Raw genomic sequence first — 12,978 nt, 5'->3', positions numbered from 1 at the left:
CGCTCAGCCTGGCTGCGTCGTTCGGCTCACTACCTGCCCTCCAGTGATTTCTCCCCTAGATCGCAGCCGTCCTAGAACACTGTAGGAAATCACTTGTCTGTGAGGCCCTGCCAGGAATGTCCTCATCTCAGTCAAGCAGAGTCTCACCTGCGCGTTTGGGAGGGACAAAGTGCTTGGTTTGCCTCTGCCATATCTCTGAGATCCCAGGGAGGGGTGTAACCACCCATGAACTCTTAGTTCCTCCTAGGTCAGCCTCCAAACTGGGCCCCTGAGTGGCTTTCTAAAATATAGATTAGATGTTGTCACTCTGCCTGTCTCGGCCTCCCCCTGTAAGGAGACCCTATCCATCCATCATCTATCTATCTATCTACCTACCTACCTACCTACCTATCTATCTATCTATCTACCTACCTACCTACCTACCTACCTACCTACCTACCTACCTACCTACCTACCTACCTACCTACCTACCTATCCATCCATCCATCCATCCATCCATCCATCCATCCACCCACCTACCTACCCATCCATCTATTTATCTATCTATCTACCTACCTACCTACCTACCTACCTACCTACCTACCTACCTACCTACCTACCTATCTATCCCATGGGCATTTCGCCCAACACCAGCAGGGTCACACCTGAGACACAGGAGGCCTTTGCATCTTGGACCCAAGCAGACTAGATACATAAAGAAGTAGGATGCTGTGTTTGTTAACCTCATGCTAATGAAATGAAGATAGTGATTTGCATTTATATCCTGCGTTCAAATATAGAAAGCACTTGCTTGTCCATTACCTATAATGCTTATCCTAATATCACAGAAGTACAAGTTGAGGCTTAGAGAATTGTATTAATGCTCGTAAAGACACGCAGCTAGAACGTGAACTTAACACCTAATCACATACACTAATCAGTCTACCCATGTTCTCAAACTTGCCCAAAGTGTCCAGAACTCATTCCGAAGGTTTCTGATTCAGTAGGTCTGGGATGGGTCCTAGGAATCGGCATTAAAATTTTTTTATTATGGAAAATTTCACTCTTGTGTAAAAGTCAAGCACAGATTATAAATGTACCCCCTTTTTACCCATCACTCAGCTCTAATAAGTATCAACTTATGGCCAATCTTGTTTCATCTATACTTCTACCCGGTTCTCCCTCTTCTATATTATTTTGAAGCAAAATCCAGACATCATCATTTCATCCTTAATTATTTCAGTATGTATCTCTCAAAGATAAAGACATAAATGAAAAGAACAATAATAACATAGCAAACATATCAAAACACAATACCATGATCATATCTAAATTATTTTAAAAACCAGGGATCTGTATTTTTTTCAAAGCATCATCAGTAAATTCTTATCAGGTAGATGGTGAGCCCCACTGTGAGAACAGCTGCCCTGTGCCATGCCGACTCTTAATAACATTTTCAAACTGTCCTGATTTTTATCAAACTGCCCACTTTAAAAGACAAATCCATGGACTTCCCTGCTGGCACAGTGGTTAAGAATCCGCCTGCCAATGCAGGGGACACGGGTTCGAGCCCTGGCCCAGGAAGATCCCACATGCCGCAGAGCAACTAAACCCGCACACCACAACTACTGAAGCCTGTGCACCATAACTACTGAAGGCTGCACGCCTAGAGCCCGTGCTCCGCAACAAGAGAAGCCACCTCAGTGAGAAGCCCGCGCACTGCAACAAAGAGTAGCCCCCGCTCACGGCAACTAGAGAAAGCCCACGCACAGCAACGGAGACCCAATGCAGCCATAGATAGATAGATCGATCGATCGATAGATAGATAGATAGATAAATAAAATCCAGAATACTTGATGAAACAAATCTGCATCTCTGCAAGTCCCAGTGATTCAGATTGGCATCTTTCCCTTTCCCTGCCTCCTAAAAACCAAAAAAGATTTTGGACTTCGAGTAAAACAAAACTGTGAATTATTTTCCTTGGTGGTTAGGAACAATCTTGCAGTGTGAATTTAGATACAGGCTTCCTTCTTCTTGAAAAGGAAAAAACAGTGAAACTTCAGCTCTTATTTTTTGAGGTGTCTAGATGTTCATGTTCATATAAAGGAGTCTGTTTATTTGTATCTGGGGTCAATGAGATGCAAGTTCCAGGAGGACAGAAGCTTGGTTCTGTTCACTTCTGTGTCTCAGTAGTGTAGCACGTAGTAGGTGCTCAATTCATTTTTTTGTTGAGTGAAGTAAGAATCTGAACTGGCATTTAATCCACCAGTATTAAACGCCTGAACGCTATGACTAGGACTTTTCTAATGAGCTTATCAAAGAAGGCACAGTGGAAGGAGCTCTTATTGAAATGTTTCATTCAGTAACTTTTTCACATCAAGGGAGCAGGCAGTGTCAACTCTTGCTGCAGTGAAATATTAGAAACCCAGCTGGAGCAGTGGGAAATCATTGTTTTCATCCCCCATTGATACTTTGGAGTCTCTGGGTCTCTGAGATAGGTGGCATTTCTTCCAGGAAATGATTCAGGTACTCCACTGTAATCTCCCTCAGACAAAGGATGCTATTAGCCGGACACTCAGCTGGAGGTACCAGGGCTTCCTAGCTGGGACATATGTTTGGGGCTCATTTGGTTTTGACAGTGACCCAACTGCAAACATATAATCTTGCTTATTAAGATAAATCGCCTGCACAAGAGATTTACCTTTAAAGATAAATCCTCCCCGAAGCCCACATTGTGAAATCCCCAGGGAATAATTTTTCCTGCATATCTGTCCCTCCTGCTGTATGAAATAAGGTAAGCAAAACAATATCTTTCTCTTTGGTTCCTAGAGCAGAGTGATGTGTCATAGTTACCATATTTGAGGAGTTGGGGGTAGGGGAGCAAGGTTCAGCTTTGTATAGGATGGTAGCATTGAGAGTCCAAGAAATTTTAGATTTGTAGATTATCCCTCAGAAATGAAATGAGTTTGGATTGATACCTACTGCACCAGTGGGCGGTTTCTTCCTACTAGGCAGTGAGTGACTAGGAAAGTAATTTCAGTACATACTCAGGCCAAAGAGAATCAGAATCGCAATTCAATGCCCTCATCCCAAAGCCAATAAAGGATTCTAAATATAAATGCTTTTAGATCATCCCCTCTTTTAGTTTGGCTAATCAAGAGTTGATGGATTTTTTTCTTTTTAATGTTACTAAAAAGGCACTTGATTGGTCTTAGTGCAAAAGGTTTGGGGATGTAGATAAAGAAGGTACCAGATTGGGTTGCTCCAGTTTTCTTTGCTCAATTGCTTCCCACCCCCTACCATGCATGGCCTCTTGATCCTTGATCCTGGATATGTCATCTTTCAGGGGTGATTTTTTTGAATCTTCTGAGATTAAAGATTTTTTTAAGAAATCTTTCCTGATTTAAGAAAACTGACCTTGAAGCCTTCTTATGAAATGCTTTGGTTTGGATCCCTTGGGTTCCCTTTGCTGACATTGGCCTCCATCTCCTGATTCTTTGGACTTTGCTGCTGAAAGTCGTGGCTGGAACTTCTTCAGCAACCTGTCCTTGAGTTGCTAGAGTCACTTCATCCAGCCTTATGGAGAACAGGCAGAGCCAGGGAATTTGCATTTCTCCTGGGTGGTCTAACCAAGGACTGTCTGATGCTGGGCTACAAAGACCCAGATCCCTTGGTTAGAGACAGGAGCTCCCAGGGTTTGGGGCTAAGACCAGCACTTTACCTAATTGTCCTTTATTTCCTTCTCCATCCTGTTTCCTCCATCCCTTACTTGCCTCTCCCAGGAGTACTTTGTGAATCCATCACTTGGCCAAGCATCTGCATCTGAGCGAGCCCAACCTAAGACAGAACTTTACTCCTGAATCAAACTCTTCTGTTTTATCCAAAAGAATCTGGAGTCAAATATGGATACTCGTATCTAGATGATAGATGAGAGGAAGTTTAACCTCCCTCAGACTTTATGGAAAGAATATTAGCAATGTTTGCATGTTCTATTCTTTGCAGAGTTGTAGGCATATGTCCTGAGGATAGTGAAAAGGGACATTTTCAGCGATGCAAATCCAGGGGTAAATGGAGGGAAAGTCCAAGAAATACATGCAGCCTTTCACTGAATGCCTCCAGGGTTCCAGGTTCTGTGCAAAGTATACACATACCAATTCATTTCATCCTCAGTATTAATCTGCAAGAGATCAGTAAAATTAATAGCCTCACTGTAAAGATGGAGAACCTGAGTCATAGAGCATTTCAGTAGTTTGTGTGATCATAGAGCTAATAAGTGGCTCTATCCACTTCCCACACAAGAATTCCCCAATTCTTGAGGAGCTTCCAAGTCCCATTCTGTACCTTCGGAATAATTCGACATGGACCTCTAGGAGCCATAAACTGCCATTTAACACAGACAGGGCTTTCTGGTAGCATGAAGGTGACTGAGACAAACACGTTGTCCCCACCAGAGCAAAAAGGAGAGCATTTTCCTGCTTCTTGCCTTGCCTGGTAAACATGGGGAGGTAGGGGTGGGGTGAAGGTGGGGACTGTCATTCACTGTTGCTCTGAGAACAAAGCATGTCTGACATTGCAGGGAGAGCCCCGGGAAGCATTTCAAAAGCTCCACTGGAACTAGACAACCTTTCAATCCATTTATCAAAGTGTCTGCAGTCCCTGTTTCAAGGTAGATGAAGCAATAATAAATTTGCGAAGAAAGTTAATCTGTGTCCAAAGCATTTTAGTAAATTAAAAAGGGGGGGATGTTGGCTGGAAGGGGGATATATTGGTTCTTGCCAACTCCTATTTGACTTACTGTCTCCTTAATAAGTTCTCTCTGGTCTGATGTTTTTGGATGGAATAATCAGCCGGTTAATCATTTTCCAGAAGCAGGAAAATGCACTTTAGCTAATGCAGTTCGCCTTTCTTTCAGAATCCTAATTATTTAAAAAGGCATCCCAATCGGGAACCCCACTTCCCAACCAAGAAAGCCTTTCCCACCAGCCATCTTCCTTTATTTCCCCAGAAAATCCCAGCTCACCATTCCTTCTCTCACCCTACTCCAACCTCATCCTGTTCATCTAAGGTTAAAAAAAAAAAAAAAAAAAAAGCAAGTTCCATTTCCCTGGTCACTTCTGAGCATTTTCCCGCAGGAAGAGGGAGGCACTAAACCCCCAATAAGCAATTGGCCGGAACTAGGCTCTTGGGCACTATGGATAGATTTTGTTATTTTTATTTAAGTGTCAGCCGAAAATGGTGGCTCTTGTCTCTCTCAAGGATAGTACTTAACGATAGCTCCATGCTCTGGCATCACGCTGAGATAAACACACTATTAGGAATCCTCACAAAGGCCCCGAGATAATTGTGAAGGGACAGTTACCGAAAATGAAGCACCCAGACCTGAACCCTCCTCCACGCCCCATCAGTAACACCGTTAAAGCTGTCAGTTTGTCAGCCCACTGGAGGTATTTATGAAATCAATATACAATCCTGCAGATGGATGGCAGCGGTATTGTTAGCCAGAGAAGAGAGGCTCAATGGAAAATAAAATTAATAAAATTTACAAGCAGATTGTCATGGGGAGCAGATAAATTCCCTACAATCTACTGTTTTGCTCAATTGCGGCAGGAGGAAAGCCATGGCAGGGAGACGGAAAGAGCTGTGCTTTAAACGAGGCTCCTGAAAGTAGGAGCAAGACGGGGTATATTTACAGCGAGAAAATAGTGAACGGAAACCCAAGTGGCCGTCCCATCCAAGTGCAGGATTTTGTCTGTGTGACCGCTTTCGTGGGAGATTGCCCAGCAACTCCATCAGATTTTTCTGCTTAAATACGGCTGTCCTTTCTTCATCCCGCTGTACTGCAAACCAGAATGCTCATACAATTGCTGTTCTTTCAGTATACTGGGGTGCCTTAAACTCAAAGGGTTAATGCATAATTGGGACATGTACCCCTTCATCCGGCTTCCAAGCGTTTTTAGAGCTGATTGTTCTAAACCTCTCTCCTGTTTCCCCCACCTGCCCCTGATTTTGCTCATTAGCCGTTTGCCAAAAGTGTGGCCTGAGCTGTTTCCCAGAGCGGCCAAAACTAGCAGCCGAGCCTGGGAGGCTAGCGGGCAGGGGCTTGCTGTCCCGGAGACCAGCCTTCACTTGACAGAACAGGCTGGGCCCATTGTGGCTGCCGAAGCCTTGGGTATAGCCCAGATGCCTGGTGGAAATTGCATTAGTCAGATGACAGGACCTGGGCCCCCTTCTCTTGGAGGCTGATGGAGAGCAGAGGAGTGGCCTTGGTGACACTGCCTGACCTCTACTGTCATCGTGGGCTTTGTTCAGCGCCCCGACTCCAGGCTGGAGCCCTGCTCATTGAATCAGGCCCGGCCAGGGGAGCCTGCAGTGGGGCTCACTGTGCATCTGAATTTACTTATATCAGTCACAGGCAGAGGAAACTGGATTTGAGATGGGGAGCATCCTGTTATTCTGCCCCAGAATTTCTCTCTGTATTCATCTCTGCACCCTACCCCAACTCTGAGCCTTGCCTTGGTATCTAACAGTGGCCCCAGACAATCCCCACGTGTCTTGAGCTTTAGCCCGCCACTCAGAGTGTGCCCGCTCAGCTCAGCCGATGAGAGCAGAAAAGTGGACGCCTCTCTTCTGCTTCCTGTGTTTCCTCCTGCTCCCTGGCAAAATGGTGATTTAGAGGGCCCAGGTTTTAGTGGAGGATGGTCATCTGACCTCTCTTTGCAAATATATTTGGAGTCATCTATAGCTTTTGATTAGGTGCCCGTGGAAAATCAGTGTGGGAGTGTCCATCCGTCTCTAGGACAACATGGCAATTTAAGACGTGTTTACCCTGTGACCCAGCACATTCTCCTATAGGACTTTATACCAAGGAAGTAGCTGTACAAGTGTCCTCAAAATGTGTGAGCAGGAAAATTCATCCTGGTGTTTCCTTAAATGGCAAGTAAATAAATACCTAGCAACGTGGGATCATATAGCCATCTATAGAATTGGATGATACACAGCCATTAAAAATGTTGGCATACATGTACTGTTAATGACAGGAACAGATGTTCTCAATATAGTATGCGAAAAAAGAGGTTAAAACGGACTACATACTATGAGATCATATTGGTAAAATTTATATATATATTACTCCTAATTGGTAACAGTGGTTGTGTCTGGGTAGGTAATTTTTTAACTTAATATCTGAAGGTTTTTGTGTTCTTTTCAAAATAATGGAGATAGATAGATATATATCTATATATCTATATATATAGATATATATAGATATATAGATATATAGATATATGATTGATACACATATATATGCTTGATTACTCACTAAGACCCCAAGCAAGCTTGGGGTATGAATGAAAACAAGTGCATGTGTTTGGTCCAGCAAAAAATAAAACCCGAAAACAAAATGAAAAAACAAACAAAAAAAATGCATGGGTCTTAGGAAGGGATATTGAGGCTTTTGGGATTCTTAAAGTGGACACTGGTACAAGACTTGGGTTTGAGCCAGCTTCAGGACCTGACACTTTGTCCCTTCCCCTCCCTGCTCAGAGCAACATGTTAGCATTGCTAAATGCTACATGAGGTGCAGTGGGACCCCCATTTTGGGCGGGTTTGTGGAAATGCAATTTGGATTCATCATGCCTGTCACTAACACGATCCAGGTGGCCCCCAGGGGTCTCTCTGGGGCTCTAGAAAAGCAGAGAGGGTCATCCCCCATCAGAAAGTCAGGATGGCCAGGCTCCATTCCAATCTCAGATGACAAAGGCAGAGAGAGTCCCTGAGAAGATGGGAGATGGAGTGGTGTTGACCCCGCCGTGGGGGAGGGACGCTGTGCCGGAGGCGGAGGAAGGGGTCACCTCTGGGAGGTGGCAGAACAAGAGAATTGTGTGTAGTGTGTGTGCAACAAATAACCCAGCACTTGGCTCGTGGCCTGGAGGTGTGAGACCACCCACAGAGCCCGCCCTGGAGGCGAGCCGCTGGCCTGGTAACCATTTCAGCAAGGCCATCGCTAGAAGAACAATGTGAAGGCTTGTAGCAGCCTGGGGCCTGAGACTAAACAGTCCCCCAAACACTCCTGAGCGCAGAGGCAGCCTCCAGAGGGGTTTTGTTATCATAATGAGATGCAGATAAAGCCGGGCCTGGATCCTTAATGCCTGTGCCTCTTCTCTTCTTGTTTAGAGATCTGAGCGAAAACCAGATCCTGGGGATCCCGAGGAAGGCCTTCCGAGGCATCGCCGACGTGAAGAACCTGTAAGTGATGTTTTTGTTGCTTCGCGGCAGATGTGGTTCTCTGGCCAGAGCAGGGCTGAGGGACACGGGACAGGGAGGTGGTATCCCCGTGCCTTGTGCCCTCAGTCCAGGCACCTTTGAGACAGATTGAGGGGTGTGCTTAAGTGGTTTCCAGAGAACACACGTCGAACACCACGGCAGCTCCAGGGAGTCTTGTTCTTCTCTGGAGATTTGTCCCCAGGTATGAACGTAGAGTCCCAGACCTGAGTCACAGCCTGGCCGCACTCTGTGGGCCTGGGGCTCAACTCAGCTTCTCCCAAGGTCATTACCTTCTATAAAATGGGGATGATAGCCTGGTGGGGTATTGATGCAAACGAGAAAATATTTTTAACGCTTAGTGCCTCGTACATAGTAAGTGTTCTGTAAATGGGAGACAAAGATGCCGAAGATCATGATGGTGAAGATCTCACTGTTAGTAATAGGATCTTATGAGGGAGCGTCAGGACTTGTGTCCCAGGATCATGGGGAGACATAGCCAGATCTACTGCACTAGGTGCTTGGGGGTTTTCTTAATTTTTATTTTGAAATAATTATTGATTCACAGGAAGTTTCAAGAATAGTAGACTAGCCTGTGTATGCTTTTACCCAGTTTTCTCCCAGTGGTAACACCCTGTATAACTCTCATATAATATTAAGCCAGAAAATTGACTGAGTGCAATCCACAGACCTTATTCTTCAGATGTCCCAGTTTTACACGCGCTCATTTGTGTCTGTGTGCACACGTGCGCATGTGCAATTCTGTGTCATTTTATCACGTGCAGATTCCGTTGCCCATTACTGCAACTGATGCAGAACTGTTCCATCACCACGCTTTTGAACTTGCCAAATAACCTTGTTGTTTCCTACCTGGCCCCCGCTGTCTGCTGCTTATCATGACTCCCAGGCCCTTCCCTTCACGAGGAGCGTGCCTCCTGAATTTTCTATCCACACCACTGTGCCCATGTGTTTGGAGAGGGATACAGAGGAGGCATTTCTGCCCACTGACCTCCTCCACAGGCTTGCATCCAACTTGAGAAGTCTTGAAGGAGATTGTTTTAAAAACTGCTTTAGCTCTTAGTTTTCCCTGTAAGTACTGCAGAGATTTTGGCGTGCCGGGAAGCTGATGTTGGCTTCCTGATACAAGCTATGTGCCTCTCCTCTGCTGAGAACCAAGCAGAAAGCTTTAGGTGTTTAACATGCAAAGCACACCAGAGGGCAGAGGCATCTGGGGTGGAGGGAACAGGGAACAGAGAGCACTTTGCAAGGGGCTCCAGACAGCAGGCTACCCATTGCTTCATCTGGGAGCATTTGCCCAGAAGCAGGAGTGGGCCGGGAGGAGCAGACAAAGCTGCAGAAAATGTGACTCGAGATCGTGCACATAAAGCAAAACTAAGAGGTTGTGTTGATTAGCATCCCAGAAAAGCAAGACGAGAGGGGAACTTACAGATCCAATAAAACCCCACAGATCAGCAGTGAGAAAATTGAGGACCAGAGAAGGGCAGTGACTAATTTAAAGTCAACCAGCTTCTTGATGGTTGAGCCCTAAATTAACATCTTGCATACATAAAGTGGTATATCTATCCTATCTCATGGCTCTAATTTTAAATGGGCCAGTTACTAAAAAAACATATTGTGGTGATAGATACACAGGGCTGTGTAATTACCAACTACATTTTTGATTCTCAAGAAAGTGATTCAGTCTCACAGTGGTCCTCAATAGTTGCTGGGGTTTGGGGGGGTTATTGTTGTTGTTTTCCTGTACTGTCTCTAACTTCACAAAGGCCTCAGGAGCTAAAAGTGTTAAGAGTCCGCAAACTCAAGAACTACGGACAGGCCCTCCTTCTCCACCTGGATGTGCGTCCTAAACAGCAAGGATCTAGTGGGACAGGGGAGGAGAGTAAACTCACTGCTTAAAGGATGAATTAGCCAACAAAATGAAAGGGGTTGATTACTTTATACTTCTAATCAGTTCACTCAGAATACTCTGGGGGGCCAGAACCTCTAAGACCCAGAAGTGTAATTCTCAGGTGACTTACGGTATAACTGGGGACAAGAAACGTGCATACGAGAGGAAGTTTAGTGATTTAACAGTCCACAGCAAAATGGGCCAGTGAGTGGCCAGGCATTATGAAGGACTGTCAGAGCTCAGAGAAGAACAATAGCTTTGGGCAGTGTCGCCCAAAGGGTGGCCATCTGATAAATCTGTGTCTGGTTCCCAGCTGTTCTGCGTACTGAGTCTGTGACCTCGGGTACAGTACTTGACACTTCTGAGCCTAGATTTCTTCCACAGGGAGAGGAGGATAAGAATTGTACCTAACCTCTTAGCCGTTTTGTGAAGGTGAATGAAATGATGTGTGTGAATAACTCAGTACTATGCTTGGCATGTGGAAGGTACTTAGAAAGTTCTAGCTACTATTACTGCTGTCTTCCTTTGTTGTTGTTATAATTGTAAAGACTTTCGCGGAATGATGATTGGAATTTGCCGAGTGAACAGGCAAATAGTGTGTGCAGAGTGGGGAGGCAAACCTATACAAGGTGTGTTTTAAGGGACCTACGCCGAGCCGTCTCATGGGAGTGGGGGGATTATGAGGCGGAGTAATAGGTGATCAGGTCAGAAAGAGAGGTGGGGACCAGGTGGTCACGAGCCTCGCCTGCAAGGAGTATGGACTTTAGATGTAGGTACTGAGAAGGTGGCTAGCTTCCGATCTGGGAAAGGTCATGATGAAAACATTGATTCTGGAAGAGGAACCTAGGACAGGAGAAGGTGGAAGAAGGAGGGGGGCAGTGGGAGATGAGGCCGTGGTCCAACGTGAGGGATCAGGGCTCGCAGTCAGGACTGAAAGGAGGAGCCCCCAGTAAGACGCCAGTGGGGACCAAGGCAAGAGAAGTGGCAATCCACGAGTTACTAGAGGCCGGGGAAAGGAAGGAGAAAATGATAAGTTCCGTATTTAGATGACACAGAGAATGATGGCAAATTCTTAGAGTCATTCATCCAGGCAGCCCTCAAAATGTTTTTTGAGCTCCTACTAAATGCCAGTTCTGGGGGTAAATGCAGGACGTAAGATATGTATCTGTGAGCTCTGCCTTCTTGGAGCTCCCACTCCACAGAGGTTGAAAGATCGGGGGAAGAACCAGGCTGGAAGATGATGAGTTGAGTGTAAAGTAGTGTCACGTCTTCCACAGGCAGTGTGGACGGAGCGTCTTCCATGTGTTGGTGAACTTGACATCCTGCCCTGTTTCTACTGGTTATGTGACTTTGGTCTGTGACCACAGCTACATCTCTGGTTTGACTAAGAGAGAGTGAAATTAAATAATCTTGTGGCCTTAAGAGAAAATGAAGTGTGGGTAATTGGAGGTATAGGACCCAAGCTGAGGAACAAGTTCAAGAAGGGAGGCATCTGGGTAAAGGTTGATGACTGAAGTTGTGCATTTAAATATGCATCAGTACGTGTAAAATACGAGACGCTTTGCAGAAATTAAGTTTGTATAAAACCTGTTAAGGAAGCACCCTCCTCCGACCAGACCTCAATTACCCACTTGTAGGGATTGTCTCTTTCGTGAGTGATGAGTAGTGAATTTTAAACCTCAGGAATGTACATCCCTGTCATCGATCTGTTTATAAACCACCTGCCAGCCCTCGAACCTTCTCCATCACCTTGTGTGAGCTCAGGGAATAGAACACTCTTCTACTTGTTACTTAAGTAACATAGGAGAAGATGATAAATTATTGGAATGTCAGGCTTGAAATGACAACTGGGCCTATTCATGATACCATATGCTTCATTAAGAGGAGAAAATCAAGGATTGGCTATTTGTTGTTTATAATTTTGTAGTTTTTTTTTAAATTTATTTATTTATTTATTTATTTATTTATTTTTGGCTGTGTTGGGTCTTCGTTTCTGTGCGAGGGCTTTCTCTAGTTGCGGCAAGCGGGGGCCACTCTTCATCGCGGTGCGCAGGGCTCTCACTATCGCGGCCTCTCTTGTTGCGGAGCACAGGCTCCAGACGCGCAGGCTCAGTAGTTGTGGTGCACGGGCCCAGTTGCTCCGCGGCATGTGGGATCCTCCCAGACCAGGGCTCGAACCCGTGTCCCCTGCATTAGCAGGAAGATTCTCAACCACTGCTCCACCAGGGAAGCCCAATTTTGTAGTTTTGATATGGATTTTCTTTGCTTGTCCTGACAGTCCCCCTCAAGAAGGAAGAGACTGTGTTACCCCCATTTTCCAGATGACAAAATTGAGTTGTGATCAGTGTGTATAATTTTGTAAAAGTCAGCAGACACCATTGGGCCTAGGCCTCCGCACTTAGCTTCCCCTTAGTAACCCACTCAACCGTCTTCTGGACTTAATCCATAGACATTTCTGTCTACCCGGAGTGCTCCCTACTCAGCCATGCTAGCAACAGGAAAAAGGAAAGAGTAACCAAGGAGGTTGCTGGCAGTTGGAGGCCTGATTCACAGAGGCAAGTAGGCAAGCATACAGCTGTTGTCAGAGCCAAGAGAAAGGACCCAGGGGGGTGTTTGAACCTTGTGGGAATGAGGCGCCACAGGTGTAATACTGGTGCTGGAGGGATTTGGCGCCCTGCCCCTACCCAGGCAGCGGAAGGAAACCCCTAATTGCTTCCTGCTTCTCCAGAGAAAAGAGAAAGTAATTAGCTGGGGATACCACTCTCTGCAGTTACTAAAAGCTGGTTTTATGGGCTGATCCCGCTCTGCTGCCTGTCTGGGAGGGGGGAAGG

The 12,978-nt window shown here is 45.6% G+C and overlaps 1 protein-coding gene across 3 annotated transcripts in view; it reads left to right on the top strand.

Moving 5' to 3' along the window:
• The window catches only part of SLIT3 (slit guidance ligand 3), a 619,979-nt gene that overhangs the window by 392,216 nt on the left and 214,785 nt on the right, over positions 1-12,978 (top strand). For all 3 annotated transcript variants that reach the window (XM_068536340.1, XM_068536341.1, XM_068536339.1), the window contains exon 5: positions 8,152-8,223. In XM_068536340.1, the coding sequence (XP_068392441.1) occupies positions 8,152-8,223 (72 nt within the window). The remainder of the gene's footprint in view (positions 1-8,151; positions 8,224-12,978) is intronic.

Source organism: Eschrichtius robustus, chromosome 2 (genome assembly GCF_028021215.1).
Source record: "Eschrichtius robustus isolate mEscRob2 chromosome 2, mEscRob2.pri, whole genome shotgun sequence".
Taxonomy (NCBI): Eukaryota; Metazoa; Chordata; class Mammalia; order Artiodactyla; family Eschrichtiidae; genus Eschrichtius; species Eschrichtius robustus.
Note: the sequence above shows the minus strand (reverse complement) of the source record. Positions and strands in the feature narration are given on the sequence as shown.